The sequence below is a fragment of the Corvus hawaiiensis genome, chromosome 2 (genome assembly GCF_020740725.1).
Source record: "Corvus hawaiiensis isolate bCorHaw1 chromosome 2, bCorHaw1.pri.cur, whole genome shotgun sequence".
Taxonomy (NCBI): domain Eukaryota; kingdom Metazoa; phylum Chordata; class Aves; order Passeriformes; family Corvidae; genus Corvus; species Corvus hawaiiensis.
The window spans coordinates 49,420,240-49,440,118 of NC_063214.1; the positions used below are offsets into that span (position 1 = coordinate 49,420,240).

Here is a 19,879-nt window from a genome sequence, read left to right on the forward strand (position 1 = left end):
TATACTATCTATACCATGCTTTCTAATCATCCATTGCCATTCTCTGTCTAGACAGAGCCGAAATCCCTAACTTAGGGCTTTTTACAACCTAGAATTCTTTCCAGAGGGTAACAGCATAAAGAGCAGCCAGACAAGCCACCTTGACTAATATCCTAACTATTAAAATATATTGCCTTGCTACATATGCACCAGGAAAGTGCTCACATATGTGAATTCTCAAAGCCAGAGAAGACCTCTCAACCTAAGACCTCTCCATTTTTTGATGAGTACATTCATAAAGCCAAGGAACAGAAGTTGAGAGGCTCCACCCTTGCTGTAGATGGTGGTGTTCAGCTGCTTTTTTGAGCCCTCTCTGTTGCTGAGGGGCTTTGTCCTACATCAGCCAGTTTCCTGATCCTAGTGGAGCTTAGGTGGGAGGTGGTCACTGGACTGGTGATACTGCAATAATGCTGATATTCAGGAGAGCAGAAACGGAGGTCCTTGGAAGATCTTCCAACAGGGAGGCTCCTGGTGAGGCTGAGTGCCCACTGTTTCTTCCTCTTTGGAATGAAACTACTCGTATTTCAAGAGGTAAACTGTCTGATCCCATATTCAGCAAGTCTGCCTATAAATAGGGGAAAATCTTTGATAAAGCTATATGACAGAAGTTGTGATATGCATGGAACTGTCTAAAATAAATACAATTATTTAGGACTAGTATTTGTAAAGGTTTTGTGGAATTTTAATTAGCTCTATTAACTGTAATGAAAGTTACATTGTATAAATCTTATTTACTTATTTTTTTGTCCCAAATAGTTCAAAATTTCTCTGTCTTCAGACTTTTTAAATTTAGTTTTAAGAGTTTACAGCTGTCATTACTTCTGTATTGTATTGTTCCAATCAATACCATAATGGTGATAATGTAGCTGTATTTCAAGTGTCTTATAATTCTTAACATATGTTTTCTTATCTTGATTTCTAATATCAAAGTGGCCATATTAAACAAAAAACCCTCTTGCTATTTTCTTGTTATATTTGAACTATTACAGTATTTTTCTTCTGGGTTTTTTTTGTTGTTGTTGTTTTTTTGCAGGGCCTGAAGGAGCACTTTTTGAACATTCTGTAGAAACACCACTTGTGAAAGCAGAAGCTTTTAAACAGCTTAGGTAAGAATTTCTGCATAAATCTAATAAGTAAATGTTAATAAATACTCACATTTTTCAAACACATGATTTTCATCACAGAATTACTGATACCTTTTTTTTTCTGGTTTATGTGACAAGTTACTATTTTGAAGGAAAATCATATATATTGTTCTGCAATTCTGAAATACGTTATCAATTATTTATTGCTGATGGTGAATGTATTTAAAACCACTGTGGAAAGATATTCTGTAAACTTCTATTTTTGGGTTTTTAAACACTTTGAAATATGACTTTTTCTACTGTGTTACAATACAAGTTGCTTGTCTGCAGTAGGTCATCAATGTGTAATTAGTCAAGATTTTTGAAAACTAGTATCAATCTGAGGAAGCAGACTAAGAAGGAAAACATGGAAATGTATGAAGCTCTGTAATATGACTAAAAAGCAGTTTGGGCTGAGAAAATCATTATTATGTACTTTGTATTCAGAGCTCCTTAATTCTGGGATTGCATTTTTTTGTGCATTATTCTGTTTAATTTCGAGTATCCCAAATTAGTTTATAATGTGCTGGTTATGGTGAGGTAATAAACTCAAATTATATTCTCTTCATGAACATGTTATCTTTGATTTTATAAGCCAGTTCAAAGAAAGACTTGAAATGAAAGAGGGTCTCTCTAACCATTGTATTTCTGTCCTTTCATACCTTGGCAGTTTGCTACTTTCTGTCATAATTTCTTTTCTTAGTTTTTCTCTCCAATAGGGATAGCTACTAGAGAGTAGTGGAAGATGATGAAAGCTTTCAAAAACACTCTCTACCTTTCTGACTGAATTTTCAAATTGAGGATGACAAATGAGAGGGAGACTGTTAGGATAATTATTTTGATTTTCTTGTTTATATTTAAGATTTACTTGCAGTAAAATACCTTGTGCTTGCATTTGAAGACAGTGTGAGCTCAAGGCATTATTTTTTACATGTAGATTCCACTTTCAAAAATGTGTTTCTTCTGTTATGGTAGAATTTGAATGTGACAGACTTTGACCAATATTCTGCATTATAAGTGTACATTGTCTGGTTTTGTAGGAAGTGGATTTATTATGTTGGAAATTTGTCATTTTCTGTGATTATCTAGACTTTAGTGAAGTAGGAAATCTAATTTCTTAATTGCAAATTTCTCTGCAAATTTTGATTGGATACATATCTATTATTTTCTATGGTTGTTACTTTGCTTCAAATGCATAATCAATTAATATTTTAATAGGCTTAAAGCTGATAGTGTTATTCTACATCTGTTATGCTCTGTTACATTTTAAGTTCTTATTCGCACTTCTGTTTAACAAGTTATGATGTTTCTGACTACATACAACTATTGTTAGTACAATTTTTCTACCTGTTTTTGAAATAGGATAACATTGGAAGGAAAACACTGAGCTTAATTCAAAGTGTTCATAGAGTTCTCCTCCATGGATGAGTTTACCTCACAGCTTACCTCTTTAGTGATTTTTACCATGTCAACTATAAACACACGTTTTGAGCTAGAATGTTGCTATGTGTTAGCAGAGTTCAAATGTAATACATAAAATCCCACTCAGTTCTGTCTTCAATTAACTTAAAATAGTGGGAAACACAAACTTTTCCAGAATTAACAGAATGTTTGCTAAACATAATTTACAAATTATTGTAAAGTCAGGGAAGTAGCTACCTGGCCACCGACACACTTGTGTCTGTTGTTAGTATTTGACATGAATCCAGCTGCTAAACACCTGTGCTAGAAAATGAGTTAGCTTAATCCTAAGAAAACTGATTGTCAGCGCACGAGGCTATGCAATGTACACACCACTCACTTGTGCCATCATAGAATAGCTTGGGCTGGAAGAGACCTTAAGGATCATCGGGTTACAACCCTCCCTGCCATGGGCACCTCCCCTTAGAGCAGGTTGCTCAGAGCCCCACTCAGCCTGGCCTTGGACACCTCCACCATCCACAGCTTCTCTGGGCATCCTGTTCCAGTGCCTCACTATCCTCACAGTAAAGAATTTCTTCCCAATATCCAATCTGAATCTTTCCTCCCTGTTCTATCACTACAGGCCCTTGTAAAACGTCCTTCTCCTCTCTCCTGTCCTGGCAGGCCTTTACCAGAGCAGTTCAGAATGCCTCAGTCCGTTAATTTTTTTTTTTTTTTCTGTTATAATCAGTGTCAAGTTTGAAAGCAGAGATAGCAACGATTTAATTTTTTCATTAAGAGCTTCTGGGGAAGGTTAAGACGGAAATGCAGTGGTCTGCAGTGCAGATGGCAAGTGTAGTTGTAGGCAGACAAGACCATTTTGTCAAGCTGGAAAAAGGTTACTTTCAAGGGTAATCTTAAATTTCAGTGTAAACAAAATTCATGCACTCTGTTGTGGAAAAGCTCAGACAAGTTTACCAAAAGCCTGATATTTTGTAATGCTTCATAAATACTCTGTTTCATTCCACACTGTTAAATACAGGAACCTGCCCACTGGAAAGCACTTCAGTATGAAAATTTAAAATGCAATTTTAGAAGCCTTTCCAGATGAGGGTAGTGAGTATAGAGTTATAGGTAATGTAACATATTTGCTTACCTTGAGCCTTATCTCCACACTTTACTATTAATCTTCTCCTATTTTTCCTCTGTTTTTCCTTCAGTGGTTTGTGCTGTGCCATGTGGATGTGATATGCTGGGTAACTGTGTTATAAAGTGCCATGGTCTGCAGCATTGAATGTGGGGAATAGTATTTCGAGAAACCCCATCCACTGCGAATGGAGTTGCAGGTTTCAAGGAGCTGACTGGAAAGCTGTTAATGCTTGTAACTTTTCAGCTTGTTTCATGTGAAGGGGGCCACATTCCTTCTCTGTCATTCAGATTTAGGGCAGGATTTCAAACAAAGCTGACACAAATGGCCTCTGAATTGCACATTCTGCTGGCTTTCTTGTCCAAATGCCAAACTTTCAGAGAGACTGCTTTTCTGGAAACAAAGAGATATATGTGTTGGAACATGTCTTTCTATAGCTAAGTTATGGAGACAGAGCAATGGAATTATACTGTGGTCAGTAACTGTCTTTTCATTTGTAATTTGAAGGAAAATTATAGTCCTTTTCAGTCTAAAAGATCAAATTTATGACTCACTCATAAAGAAAAGGAGATGTGCTTGCACTTAGCTAGGAAGAATTAAAACAACAAAATCTGTATTTCATTATTGTAGCTTTCCTAAGCTTAAAATAATATTGCCTATTTTTTAATTCCTTTAATGGAGTTCTTATATCTACATAAGATACTTAGTTTTCATTTACAAAATTTTTTAAGAATTTAGGACCCAGTGGACACCTAAAAACAGGGCCTTGCATGTAACAAGTGTCCAACAAACATCTCAAACACTTGTTTACACTCAACAGGGAGATTTGGATATATCCAGGAAATACCCTTCTCAGACAAATATCACTGGAGGAGGCACTTGGTTGAAACAGCCAATTGTCATTAGTGAGAACAGAAATATGTCAGTGATTGCCACAATCCAGGTCTTCATTCCTGCCAAACTATTTTGTAGCCTTTTCCATAGCTCTTCATGAGGCCTTGTACTTCCATGTGTATTTGGCACCTTGAGAACTTGCATCAGTCAGGTCTCCTGGGGCTTCCCAAGAATTTGTTTAGCTGACACCTATAACTAGATCACAGCAAAGTTTTAATGGAAAACAGGTATCTTTATTCCTAGAAAAACCCGAATTTAAACAGAATTAGGAAAGCTCATGTTCAGACACATACCTTGTGATCCAAAATGTAGGTCAAAAATCTGTAACAGCAACTACTGGAACTATATGATGTAGACAGAGACATTTATAACAATTTCCTAAAAGCCATCTTTTCCCCAGGTTCCTGTTAGGTAATGGAAGTAGCCTCTTCTGATGTTATCCAGAGTTTCATGCCGGCACACGTACCTTTTTATACGCCCTGTTATCAAATAACATTCTCTGTGAAAACTGGTGTCTAAGTTTAGACTTTTTTCCAGTCTGTTGCTAACATATTTTTCTGACAACTTACTTTAGCTTAGAATATCATTTAGCCTATTCCTCTATTCCTCCTAAATTTTGTATCCTTGAATAATGTGCAGTTCATACATAGTTTTGTCATTTTGATACCGTTCGCTTCTTGTGATCTACATGGCTTGTGGTTTTCTAAGGGAAAACAGTGGATCAGCAAAATTCTTTAAATCTCAAAACGATGTTTCTGAGCTGAGCATTTGCATCTCCGAAACTTACAGAAATGTGCTTTACAAGTAGGGCATTTTTCCATTTATCAACTAACTGTGTGCTATGAATAATGAATATAATACTTATGAATTAGTACTATCTTTGTTCTCATATTTGTCATGTATGGCTGTCTGACAGCCAGCAACTGTGCCTTCTGAGCACAGGTCCTGTGGGAAATCACTTTTAGTACAGACAGCTTGTGGTATTCTGACAGTCTTTCAGCTGAGGGTTTGCATCCAAGTTCAAAATGATCCACATCATTCCACAACTCTTGATTTTGGAAAGCACTATAGCAGGAATGATATCACTGCTCCAGAGAGTCAACTTTTGCCAGAGTATGATTATATAGAGAGATATATGTTACCAGGATATGGGCATATTTAATGGTTTGTGGGTATATGCTGAAAGTATTTCAGTATTCCCCAGGGAAACAGATGTATTCTAAACAAATGTATAATATTGGTATTAATTAAAACTTTGAATGTGTAATTAAAGAAGCATTGCTTTATATTTAAGTGAAATACCTGTCCAACACTTAAAAGCATAATAAAAGCTTAATAAAAATATTTATTAAAGTATTTACTGGTATGTGACTAACATATTACAGAATATTGATAATTTGAAGGCCAATTATATGTTTTTCTAGGTATCTGGTTAGGGTAAATTACTGTACTGATGGTAGGCCTTTCCCTGTCTATATATTCATAATTAACATACACCCTTTAATTTTATGTCTGTTCTGTGGCATCCAATAACTCTACTTATGGAGTTATGGCTTCTACTTCTCTCTGATTCTTTCCGGTCTTATTTTTATCCTTTCCATTCCCCGTTGATAGTATTTTTTTCCTTTTGCAATTGAAGCATTTGCTATGGTTAAACTATGTAATAAGACAGAGAGAAAGCTGGAAACTGAAGTGGGGTTTTATGGCTGTATGAGTAAGAATTATGAAGGAAATCTAGACAAATGTATAGAAGCCAACCATGGTAAAAACATTTGCCAAATAATTGTTTAATCATATTTGTAATGCTAATGCTTACATGCTAATTGCGTAAAAATGCCATCTAACTAATTGAAGTACAGTCATTTTGATTTGAATTCATTATGTAAATCAAAAGCCCAGTCAGTCAGAAGAGAATGAATTACATAATGGAAAGTAAGACTATGGTTATGATTCAGTGTTTGCAAGCACCTCTGCTCCCTGACTAGTGCGATATTTCTACTGCTGTGTAATTTTATGAGCCCTGGCCTTAATTTGCTAGATATAAATTTGCATTCATACACTTTACTGCAATCAGGTTAACAAGGAACACCATCAAATACTGCTTTTGGAAGCTTTAAAGAATTTCTTTCCATTTATCTGATGGACTCAAATGTGTAAAAAGGTGTCGTTTAGAAGGACTGGATAGTACAGGGCATTGTGTTTATCATCTTTTCAGAAGTATTTCTGACTTGAATATTTTAAAAAACTCTATTAGCAAAGTCTTGTGTATGACAACACATCTGGTTGTCTTTTAAGCAGTGATTTTACCCGTAAATATTAATCCTAAAGTGAAAAGAATTTTGCGAGCACTCTCATAAATGGCTTTCATTTGCTGCAGTCATGTGGCTGATGTTCTTCCTAAAGCCTCAATTTTTCAGAGATGTCACTTAACGCATTAAAACCGACAAAAGTTGTTTCTGCTGCTTGTATGGGACAGTCATTTAAGTGTTTTCCATGGCTGCTTATGTCAGTAGCACAAAGAGCAAAGTTGTATTGATTAATGCACCTGTTGAACTGGGTCCCTGACAATGTCAGACTGCTCAATGAGCTTGCTAAAGTGAAATTGTCATCAGTGACTACAGCATATTCCACCAGAGCACAAGCCACTGTGAAAACTTCGTTAGTGATTGTCACAGTTTTAGGCACCTTGCAGATGGGCACGTGGAGCCCTGTTTGTAAGCCTGATTGTGCTGTCACTGATACAAGTTGTAATACTGAGTTGAGCTGATCATCCCTTACATTATCTTTAGCCTGCATACTTATCTGCACATGTATCAAGAGAATTGGGGAGGAGGCATGAAACAGGAGACACCCACCATAAGGATGTGGGTGTGGCAAACACTGGAAAAAGAAAAGGAAGCATTTCCTGATAAGAGTAACTTTTCCAAGATGCATTGCACATGTACATCATCACTACTCACTCCTTCCCCTCTCCCTCAGACTGTGTGCACAGTTATGGTACTTCAGCTGTGAGGACTCTGATGACAGTGTGGCACATTCAGCTGCTGTACTAACAAATCACAAGAAGGAAAGGGTATGGCCTGCTTTTTGGCAAAGCCTCTTCACTTGAGTGTTTATTTTCGTGGAGAACATGTGAACACTATGAACACTGTGAACAGCGTGCACTGAAGAACTCCACTTACTTGAGATCTTTCTATGCTTCAGCATATTAAATAAAAATTTGCTTAGATACATATAGAAGAAAAGCATGGCAAATTTCAGCCTGGAAGAGAATTTTATGATATTTCTCATAAGGAAAATGCTTAGCTCATTTTTTACAACAGTGATGCAAATGCTGTTATTATATGAGATTAAAATTTTATCATATAAGATGTTATTTTATAATATTATTAAAGTAATTTGAAAAAGATAGTCATGCTGGAAACATCTGTGATGTGCCAGATTTAATCACATTCACTGGGGCCTTGGTCATTTTTAATTACCTGGAGAATCAGCACATCATAAAATTGAGGTCATCACAGAGACCTCTTTTGAATTAGCTCTTACCACTCTTCATCACAACTGTCACTCTTGAGAGAAGCTTCTATTTTAATCATATCTCAGTCTTATCTTTAGTCTTCATTCCTTCAACAACTCTGCATTGAGTGACAGTGGGCAAACAGGAAAAAACACCTCAATATTTAAAATGGACGGAGAATTAGTAAACAAATAAGTACCCTGTGATAATCATATCTGTGGGGGTATACTTACAGCTTTTACCAGCTAGGCTAATAATTTAATGCCTTAGAAAGCCTCGAGCAGCCTAGAGGGCCAGCACGGGCAATCCAGCATTTCAGTAGCTCTAAAAGCGGCAAAATGGTAGCTGCAAATCCAATACCACCAGCAGAAGCAAAGAGGGAGAAATACAGCTCTTAGCTTGCTTAATTTCCCACAATTGGAAGCTTTCAAAGAAACAGAAGCACACAGACGTTCGCAGAAAGAGTTGCAAAGCCAAAAGAGTGCGGGCCCCGCCTTGGTCCTCTCTTTTATTTGGAGAAGGGGAAAGGGGAGGACTGGGGGCAGACCCGGGGTGAGCGGCCAATCAGACACTGCTAAAGAGTTTGAGTCACATTTGGTTTTGCCCGCGCTTGGAACAAAGGGGTTCAGCTTGGGGAGGGGGAGGGGAAGCTCCGAGCAGGCAGCAACACGTATCTGCTATGTTTTTTAATACGTTATAAATGTTGTTTTAAATTGCTTTTAGAGCCTTTTCAAAGTGCCATTAAAACTGGGAACTGTTTTATTCTCTTTTTAAGAGAACATATAACTGCATTTGTCCTAGAACTTTGAACGCTTCTTTTATGTTGCTTGCATTAAAAAAAAATCTTTTAACCAAAACCTTGGGAGCTGGAAACATCTGTTATTCAAATCTGGCTTTGTAATTGTGCTTGTGCACAGAGATCCCCCCTAAGCCATAAGCAGTGTTAGTGCCTGCTGTGCTTATGCTGAACAATTCCCTTGAATCCAGAATCTCAGAACTGAGCTTTACTAGAATCATCTGCTGCCACGCATTTCAGATTTACAGCATAAATACAGAACTAACGTGGAACACAGGCTATTTCAAGAAATAAACTGATAAGAATTTTTTGATTTAAATTAAAGGAAAGAAAAATGTGCTGAAGGAAACACCAGCTGACATCTTCAAGAGCGGCAGATACTCCCAACATTTAAGAATGGCACCCAAAAGGAATGGAGTGCCTTGGGGTTCTGCCCTTGATCATTATCCTTGATCATTTTTAGCATAAGACAAAATGAGCTTTAAAAAACCCAATAGATTTATTTATTTAAAAATCAACTGTGCTTCCTATGCATATGGAGTAGGGCTGAAAACTGAAAACATACAAAAACCTCTTCAGCTGCATGTGCCTAACATTTTTTGTGATTCTTCATTTTTCATAGCTGATGGTTCAGCACACACTCCTGGTTACCATTCAGATCTTGCATATTTAGGCTGCATTCATACAACTGAGTCCAAATCTAGAGGACCTGTGTGTGCCCAGAAAAAGCAGATGCATCTCAGATGCCCATCCAGGTTTAGAATACTTCTCTCTATGCGAGCAAAACCATTCATTCGTTCATTTGTTCATTCGTTCATTTTCACTGAAGTGGAAAGGGATCCTCCCACAAGCCACCTGCACAGAGACTAATATCCCTGGAGCATGCTCCCAGGGGTTTACAACTGTTTGGGCAGATGTTCAGGTGGAATTGATTCAATTCATTTGGACATCTAGGTGCAGATACCTGTGCCACATCTCATCACCTTTTGGTGGAAGGCAACAGATACTGTGAGGGCATTTTACAGAGATATCTAAAATAGATTAATTATGCTCTAGCAGTAGCTATTTCTTTATATTAATTTGCAGGATGCACAGGGGATCAACTGCATTTCTTTAGAGGAACTGTGCACTTGCCAACTACTCCATGTTTGGTTAAGGTCTGAAGAAATGAAAATTCATCATAAGAAACAAAGCACTGGGAAGCAAGTGCTGGGAAATGTTCAAATTGCAGAATAAATCTTTTCCACTTGTAACCCAGTATTTCATAAATTCATCTAAATTCCTAATCATAGTTTGTATAACCATGCAACTAGGATTAGAAAATGCTGCTAATTACTGGCTCTTGTTTGATACCACACATGAGGCAATGAGTCCTTCCAAGCTAATAATTAGCTTGGAGGCCCTGGCAGTGCTATGACTTTTTCTTTTCAGGAAAGTCATGACACCATCATATTTACCTAAAAGAAGTATCCTTTCTTAGTTGGTAAAAATCCATGGTTGCTGTTATACTCACTAAAGACTTGGAGAATTTCAAATACAGTCTAAATGTTTTCATTGCTATTAAGTTTCTGGATCTCTTCTTCCTTCAAAACCTTCTTCGTATCTTCTGCATCAAATTCAGTCTTCTTTTTTATAATAGTCTTGATAATTGTGCATCTGCCTGCCATGTATTTACATTTATATTTATTATCTTCTACAGTTGTTCCCTTGGCTCCTGCAATTCTTGTTTTGAGGATTTTTCTGGTTTTCTATTCTACTCTGCACACTCATCTCCTATGTCTTCCTGTAACTGACTTATTCCTTAAAGCTTATGAATATTCAAATGTGTATCAGGAAAATAGCACAATCTCTCTTTTCTTCTAATCTTGGCTCATCAGATTGCCCACAGCCTGAAACACAACAAAGGATGAAAATCTTATATTGTTAGTGCTTTTCTTTCATAGAGTCCTTAACACAGACATCATTAGAGAAACACAATCCAGTTTCGTTTCCTGGGTCCTGCATCTCTAATGTTGGAATACGTAGAAGTTAGACACCCTGATGCAGCAGTAGGGCAAGTAACAGACTTGACTCCATATCCAAGATCTTTGAGCTATAAGATTTGTAATAAATCCATGGATAAAATCATTTAAATATAGGAATAAATAAGGATAAATGGATTCATTTATGTATGGGAAATTCAACTTACAATAGGATCTGATTAATTATGATTTCATTTTCATACAATTATTGTCTTAATGTAAAAAGCACAGAGTCTATGATCCATTACTGCAGTGGCTCAATATTCTAAAAGGTCGCTATGAGATTGGTTTAACTTTAGAAAATGCATTTCCTATAGGGTGCTTATTTGAGCCTAGTGAGTATTTGTGATCTGATTTCTTGGTTTCTCCATTCCACAATTTTGTCATTTCACTGTGACTCCCCCTCATTCCAGCCAAGCTCAGTAAGCCCATCTGTGCCATGTATGATGGAAACCCCTTCCCAAGAGTTGGAAGAAAGGGAAGTATGAAAGTGGTTCAGTGAGGTTTTTTCCCCTCCAGATACAAGAACTCAACCCTGAAATGGTTGAGTAATGAAGTGCTCCTAGGCCTTACCAACACAGCCCTGTGGGAGGGGAGTCTAATAAACATGAAAGAAGGGATCCTGCTGCAGTATTACACATGCCATACAGAAGTCCTGTACTGCTGTAAGTAATGACTTGCTTGTGCCTCACACATTAGGACTGACTGTCTATGTGCATGAACCTGATTGTCTGGAGAAAGAAGACCAGCAGAAAAAGCAGAGCCTTCTACAGCACTGTGTAGTTATTTCAGGGTAGTTCTCCTGTTATTAAAGTATTTGGGATGTTTCAGTGCATTACAAGGTACATTTCTGTCTATTTTCAGGGGTCAGAGATGTTACAAGCTGTCAGCAAAGCACAGCACATTTTGAGACTTCCCCGAGTGATTGGAGACAAAAGATGGACCTTCCAAAATGACATTTTCATTAATGCATTTAAGCAGTAAGCAGAAGAATCAAGAAAAAAATCTTTAAAAATCTTAAAAAATTACTTTAAAAGTCAAATTAGAACAAATTGCTGTATCATGTTATAGTCTTTGAGTTACAACACAGGGTCACTGAAGATTTTTTTTAAAAAGCTTCAGAATTCCTGGAAAAATGATGTGCTTTGTGAACAGCTGCTTATATTCCAGCCAAATAGTTTTTCTCTGATGGAGTTCCTGTGTACATACAGTTGCCTCTAAACAGACATTTTCTTAGTATGTTTATCTGAATTCAGTTGTATCCTGTGGGTTTTCTTAAAATGTTATCAGACAACTTTTCTGTATTTTCACAAGAGACTGGTGATCTTTTTTATTACTGGCACAAAAACTTTATTTGACTTAATAATTTTGTCATAGTTAAGTTGAAAGTACAGTTTTAATATTAAGCTGCATCTCATGCTACTCTAAATTTTCCTGTAAGTTTTTCTGCAATGAAAGAGCCAGATTACTTGGTAGAAAATTAATAAATGTTCTTTTTTTTAAATTTAAGATAATCACTGTTAAATTTTGATTAATCAAAAACGTACTGGTTTGCGTATTACATTTTATTGTGGCATAAATAATAACTTAACTTAGTGTTCAGTGTAAAGGAGCTGTGGATATTTACATTGGTCTTACTGAAACAGAATATGTGTCCTAGCGCAGGCAACTCTCAAAGGCAATAATGCTTGGAAAATTATTTTTTTGAACTAAGCTACAAAAATTGGGAGATATATTATAGCCATTGACCAACTAATGGACTTGAGAAGGAAAAATGGATGCAGCTTTTCAGCCAATTTTTCTCATTATGTTTCATTTAGTTTAACTCAGTGAAGTTCAGATTTAGAATATCAAAGTGAACGAAGGAAGTATGGAAGACAATATCATCCAGGTGGGAAGCGATTATTCCACCTCTAAATGAAGGAAATCAGTATATGTGATGCAAAATCGGTCATTTTAGAAAGAAAAATCAGTCAGCATTTGAAAGATTCCTAGAAGTTACGTCAAATCAGAATTTTGTGCTAAGGCTTGACTAAGTAACTGCTATATTTTCATTATGATGCTGAAACTGATCGGGGAAGAAGATTTAATGAGTCATTAGTATTTTCTATTCTTTGACACTCAATAAGAGCTGTCACAGTTTACTGCTGAATACTGATACTTCCATGTCCTTAAGATAGACACAGTTGCTGGAATATGCTGTGAAACTCATTTTTCCTCTTTGCAAGGAGATGTAATTTTAGGAGCCATTCCAAAGAAAATACTTTTACAAAATATAGAAATGAGGCATGTACTGAGACTGAGATCTCAGTCCTGTTGTTTTATCCTTCTTTGCCTTTGGACCTCCTGGCAAGCAACCAAAAGCCACAAGGCAGAACACCAAGATCCTCAGCTTTGGGTGATCATATTCTTCTTGCTACATCCTGATCGTCCTCCCCACTCGCCTGACCTCAAAATAGCAAGCTGCTGGGAGATAAGTGGATATGGGTGAGCATTGGCAGTTGGCATTCTCTGTGCCTGCTCCTCACTCTCCACCTCTAGAACTCCAGCCCAGTTTTGCTCAGCTCATGTCAACAGGAATCCAGCTTCCTCATAAAGAAGGGATATGGTTTGAAATTGCGTATACTGCACCATAAATAAATGCTGACAGTCTCTTTTTCCTGTGTGACTAGTGCATGCTCTGCTTATGGTTTACTCTTTTACAATGTCTAGCTGCATGGCTGGGGAATTAGACTGCCTTCCAGACTAATCAAAAAGTCAATATACTCCTATTGCCTTTTAAAGGTTAACGTGCATTCACAAAGCAGGCCTCAAAGCAGACATCTACAGAGAGTCAAGGCCAATTAAGCCTACAAAATCCTCTAGGTTGCTTTTTTGCCTTTCAGAACATTAGTTCCTAGACAGGTTAAAGATTTTCCTTTTTCCTCTTTTTTCCTCATGTGTTTTTTTTTTTTCCTCTTCATTTCTTGCCTTTTCTATTCATCCTCTGCTCCATGACCTCTAGTCACTGCATAATTTAATTTCTGTTCCCCTTTAACCTTTACAAAGTCAGATAAACTCTGTGGCAGGTGTTCATGGCAGGATTTCTTTTTCCATGCCAAAGGTAAGCGAGGGTTTCTTCCTTACTTAACAATGTGAAAAAGATGTTTGATTATAGAATCACAAAATGGTTTGGATTGGAAGGGTCCTTAAAGGTCATCCAGTTCCAGCTCCCCATCATGACCCGGTACACCTTCCACTAGACCAGGTTGCTCGGGACCCTATCCAACCTGACCTTGGACACTTCCAGGGGTGGGGCATCCACAGTTGTTGGGTGCACTACAATATTAGAGGTAGTGCCTATCCTGGACCTGTTCAGTCCAGTTACAGTAAACCTGACCTTCCTTAGGTGGGTGCTGGGAAGAATGCCTACAGATGGGCAACTTCTATCTAAGGTCATACCGAGGAATTCTCTTCCCATTGAATTCAGGAGAGATGATGACTCATGAGCTGGAAAAGTCCAAAAGGGGTCAGAAGGAAAGAATTAACAATTACCCAAGAGCAAGCTGGTTCCTCTGTCCTGCTCTAAGGGTCAAGCAACCCCAAACTTCAGTAGGAAACTTGTGGTACTCTTTCTGCAATGCTAGAAACAGCTTTCTAGTGCCTTGTGGTACTTAAAAGATCTGTAAGGCATCCTTCTTACTCCAGCCAGACCAGGATGAAAAAAGAGATCAGTATTCCTGCAGCATGCACAGGCAGTGTCAGCTGCTTCTTTACCAGGACTGCTGCGGGCTGTCGCTGCCCTCACATCCTCCCTAACAGCCAACTGAGCAATTTCTGGTGATCTGGCATCTCCACAAGTTAGCAACATGCTTATAGGAAAAGGGGAATCTCCAAGCCTTTAGGTTGTCGGGATGGTTTCAGATCCAGACCCTGGATGCTGTCGAGGTTCCCTCAGAATATTTTTCGCACAGTCCTTCATTAATTATTTAGCACGCCTCAGCACCAAATTTCCTTGGCAGCCAGACAAGACAGTATAGTTGACTCCTGGAACTGTCTTACCAACTAGTAAGAAGACAGCAATGAAAATACTACCTTTGCTGTAATCAATTGCTTTAGTTGCAATGGACTATGGAGAACCAATATCCAGCAAATGACAGAGCTGTAAAATATTAACAGGGCTCACCTATTCCCTCACCCTTCCCTGCCTTTCATAAGATGACGTGGTACAGTTTCCCTGGCTGCAGGGATTGGGGTGAAGGGGAGCAAGGCAAAATACCTATTCTGCAGGTGGGCCCAGGTATGGCTTGCATTGCCTTACAGTCCATGGATAGGTCTACTTGAGTGTCTGAAGATGAACTAGAAACATGCTTTTGAGGGAGATCTCCCAATGGCCTGAGCTCTCCACATCTTGATTTTCATTGTGGAACTGTTTTGGGTACGTGGACAGGGTGACATTTGGGTTAAACTAATCTGAAATCTGTGATCTCCTGGAGAGCACCCAATGTGCTCCAACCTTTCTGGGCATCCAGTAGGCAATGGCTAGTCCAGAGTACTCCTCAGGATGCATATAATGGGCTGTCAGGTCCTTGGCATCAAATGTTGTGGTGTCCAGATCAATTTCTCTTGCACCACACCCCTTGCTAATTGACCGTGGCAGCTACCGCAGTACCTAGAAGCTACTCATGAGTACAGAATCCATCTTCCCAAGTGAGATAGAGGCTGTGACAGATGTCACATTTAGGACAGCACATTACATAGATTAATTCCCCTAGATAGTAAAGATCATTCACTTCATCCTCTTAAATGTAATTTATGTGTCTGTAATTTTTAAAAAATGATAAAGCGACTGGTAACAAAATATTCCCTCATCATTCTAATGCACAAATTCAAACACTATAAAATGACCAAAAACTCTAAGACAATTAATTTCTGCCCTCTTACTCTCCAAGCACCCTCCAGCATTTACAAGCAAACTGAATTCCTGTTTTGCCAGGACACCCGAGGGATGCACATCAGTGTGGGGTCTGAGAAGGGACATTCAAACTCAAGGTTCAACTCAGGCTGTTTCTACACTAGGTGGCTGGACTTCAGACGCGGAACCTTTGAATGCTGTACAGAGAAATGCATCAGTAGTGTTAGTGACTCTTGCCTTTGCTAGAATCTCACACAGTATAGATCACGTCACTGATTCACAACAGTTTGCATTGCCAGGAAGCTTCATTGACATGCTTTGTTACAGTGTGGATACTTCAACACGTGTATTAGACAACAATGCTCGTGGAAAAGAAATATCTATGGACGGATTCTTGGTAGATGTTTCAGAGATGTTTATTTCTCCAGCCGCATGGCCGGGGCTCTGCCAAGGAACTGCTCAATCACGGGACCCGAGGGTCCTTTGCCTGCACAGGAGAACACAAAACAACCAATGGGGAACGAGGCTGACCAGGGGCAGGGAAACCCCGTGTCTCCCCACCGGGGCCCCTCTCCCAGGACCCCACGGCAGGGGGGACAGGACCCCAACAGTGCTTAATTAGGCAAATCCACCCTGAGCTAATCTGGAAATAGGACCTTCATAAACAGCAGAAATTTAGGTTTGTGATTAATATAGCAAAAGTAATTCTGCAATGTAATTTAAATTATATGTATGTCATATCATAAATCTAAGTGCTTCCGAAGTCTGTAGGCTTCTCGCCAGCACTAATTTTGGTAGGAAGTAATAAATATTTCTCTCATGTTTGATCGCTTTTCAAAGGTCTGATACACTCTCAGAAATTTGTCTCAGTCTGCAGTCTTGTGATATTCAATAGAGCTTAAAAATAAAAATTTATGCCTATGTATACATTGCTTACATAGGTGAAATACTTTACAAAAGAACATGAGCTATTTCAATGTTTAAAGCTTTTTGTTAAGACAAACTAAGACAAGTTATATTCAAGTACCTTGACACTAACTTAAGAAAATACATTAGATTTTAAAGACTGAAAATAGAAACTTTGTTTAATTTTTCAGTATATGATGCGTACAAATGTGCACTGAAAAATATTCCCATGAAGCAGACCTCCCATATTAATCACTCAGGGAAGAACTGATTTTCCATTTCATAGAAGTATAAATCTAGAGATCTAAGGCAAAAATTCATACAAAAGTTGTTAAATCCCAGACACTGCGCAATAAATTACTAATACTATATTAGTTGTCTGATGCAGAACAGACTCGTACTCATGCCCTTGTACACAGCATGATCATGACAAAAGTTTGTGCCATCTCAGATTTATGGGATAAGGCATCAAATTATTTTATGGATATGGTCTCAATATGGGACCATGATGCATTTACCCACTGTTAGTATTTTATTTATTTATCAATCTGGAGTTTAAGCTAATTGAGGGTGATGAACCCAGGAGGTGTCAGGGAGAGGCAGATGATAGAAACATAAAGTCGTAGAATGATTTGGATTGGAAGGGACCTTTGAGGATCAGAGAAGATAGAATCTTCTGCTAACTCTGGCCAGCAATGATAAGCCAATATTGCTTGAGCTATTTTCAGATTTGAGGATAAAAAATGAAGTTTCAGTGACTGTGCTTAGATATCATGGATTTAGGATTTAAGCTATCAGCTGGATTTAGCTTCTTCAGAATTCAAAGACACAACTGAAGTTTCTCACAAGCACAAACTGTCTTCTTTTAAGTTATGGTTTTAATGAAGTAACAGGAAAACAAAAAGAAAAGGAAGAACTGAAATAAATTAGTAAATTAGACAGATGCATCAAGATTGTGTGTAAAATTTAATTCCTGCCAATGATTGGCAGTCAGAGTCTGGACTCACTACGCAATGCATTCCCAGTAAAGGATCTGCTGGGGCACAGCTTCCACTCGCCCGGACTGGCAGCTGTGGAGCACCTGTGGAACCAGCACAGGATCTTCTGGGAGTGCATGCAGACACACACAACCCTCTACATTTCTAAAAACACAGTGGGTGAGAACATGCAGACTTGGGAACAGGGATGTGAGAATGTGTTCTGCAATGTGGGTGCAACCCACATTCCACATTCTTTTATACGTCTAGGGAATAGGAAAGCTAACACAGATGCAAACAGGGACCACCAGTTGTCTCACTTTCTCTAGCCTTCATATTCACCTGTTTAGTGTTGGCTGGTGTCATCAGGAAGGGTAAGTGAATATTCATGATCAGAACCTAATAGGTATCAATTCTGATCCTGCAGTGCCTCCAGATGAAGCAGTTCTAGGTAATGGTCAAAAGAACCAACATAATCACTAGCTTATTGCTAAGATTGGGCTTTTTCTTTCCTTCTCATGATTTTTAATTAGTACTTCTATCCCGGTTACTTAGCATGGAAATGATTCCAAAATTCTGAAGAAACAAAGCCTTATCTCTTTGAAAAGTAAAAATCATTAATCCTGCACAGCTGATCCGATGAGGTGATTACTCAGATAATACAGTACCTTCCTGCCATCTTGTGGCACTGCAGGGTTTGCAACTCTCTGTTTGTTACATTGTATAATTTTTATTTCAAATTAAGTTAACAGTTTTTAAGTTTCCGTTGTCATCTAGGTAAACAACACACACACACACACACGCACACACTCCCTGAGTGAAATCTTGGTCCAACTAATAGCAGTGTCAAAACTCTTGTTGATAGAAAGAATTTCCAGGCTGTATTACTTGTATTAATTTCAATGTATTACTATGCCAAAAATGAAAACAAATTGAAACTAAATATGTAAAACTGGGTTTCAGTTTAACAGATTAAATTACTGTTATACTGAAATAATCTGTAGTTGTGTATTAAATAATACCTTGCATTTGTATTATGAATTAATCTATATTTTTCGTTTGGGATGCTTTGTTGGTTTTTGAAATAGCTGCCTCCTTTTTCAAGTCTACCTGAAGAAAAGGGAAGCTGCATCTTTTATATGACTCCAGGCAAGAGCCTGCCAGGGCTTGTTCAATGTTTACTTATTTTTCTAAAATAAAGGAATGTATGAGATTGTGCTACTGTCTGATTTCCTGCTCCTGCCTTTAGGCTGGAATCACCAACTCGGTCTTTGAGCATGGATGCACCACGAGGAATTAATATCAAAGCACAAGCTGGGAATATTGAAGCTCTTTCCCAGATGGATATCAAACTACACAGCAGTGATGGTGTGGTGAGTACAAGCCCTTCTTTTCCGTAACTGCAGTTGATCTTCTGTGTGACTATACTCCAGTTCTTTTTTTTCAAGTCCTGTTAATTCCTCAGGTTTTAGGTGGCAGGATATTAAAATTATTAGTGCCAATAATAAAACTTCTATTTATGTAAAAATAGTACCAACAGACATAATGTTATATTAGCTTAGAGAGGTGCTTTCTAATAAATTTTGGATAGCGCTTAGCTCCCCACTAGCACAGTGACCCCAGGCACCCCAGTGGGGAATCTTGGCTCAGCAGCAGACACAGCTCCAGGGTGGCAAAATTAAGGAGTGAAGCTCTGCAGATATCATTAGCAGCAGGCAACATGCAGCAGCCTATTTATCCCCTCTGCAAGGCTGTACTGTGCCAGTTCTTCTGCAGAGGAACTGCAGACCAACCCATGCCCATCCTTAACAGCTGGCTCAGCGGTGAGGCCTCAGCACTCAGGCCAGGACAGACCGGGGCCCAGCAGCAGCGCTTAGTCCTGCTGTTCTGTGCATGGGCAGGGACCCTGTCACTATCTCATATCCTAGAGTGAGTTGTGCTGGAAGGGACCTTAAAGATCATCCAAGTCCAAATTCCCTGCCATGGACAGGGACACCTTCAACTAGACCAGGCTACTCAGAGCTCAATACAACCTGGCCTTGAACACTTCCAGGGATGGGGCATCCACAGCTTCACTGGGCAACCTGTTCTGTGCCTCACTACTAGAAGAATTTTATTTTTGTATATATTTAATCTAAATCTATCTTTTTTCAGTTTAAAACC

At 38.4% G+C, this 19,879-nt stretch overlaps 1 protein-coding gene across 8 annotated transcripts in view; it reads left to right on the forward strand.

Moving 5' to 3' along the window:
• SGCG (sarcoglycan gamma) overlaps positions 1-19,879 on the forward strand; it is a 112,127-nt gene that overhangs the window by 88,000 nt on the left and 4,248 nt on the right. For all 8 annotated transcript variants that reach the window (XM_048294889.1, XM_048294888.1, XM_048294891.1 and 5 more), the window contains 2 exons: positions 1,073-1,145; positions 18,966-19,089. In XM_048294889.1, coding sequence (XP_048150846.1) covers positions 1,073-1,145; positions 18,966-19,089 — 197 coding nt within the window. The remainder of the gene's footprint in view (positions 1-1,072; positions 1,146-18,965; positions 19,090-19,879) is intronic.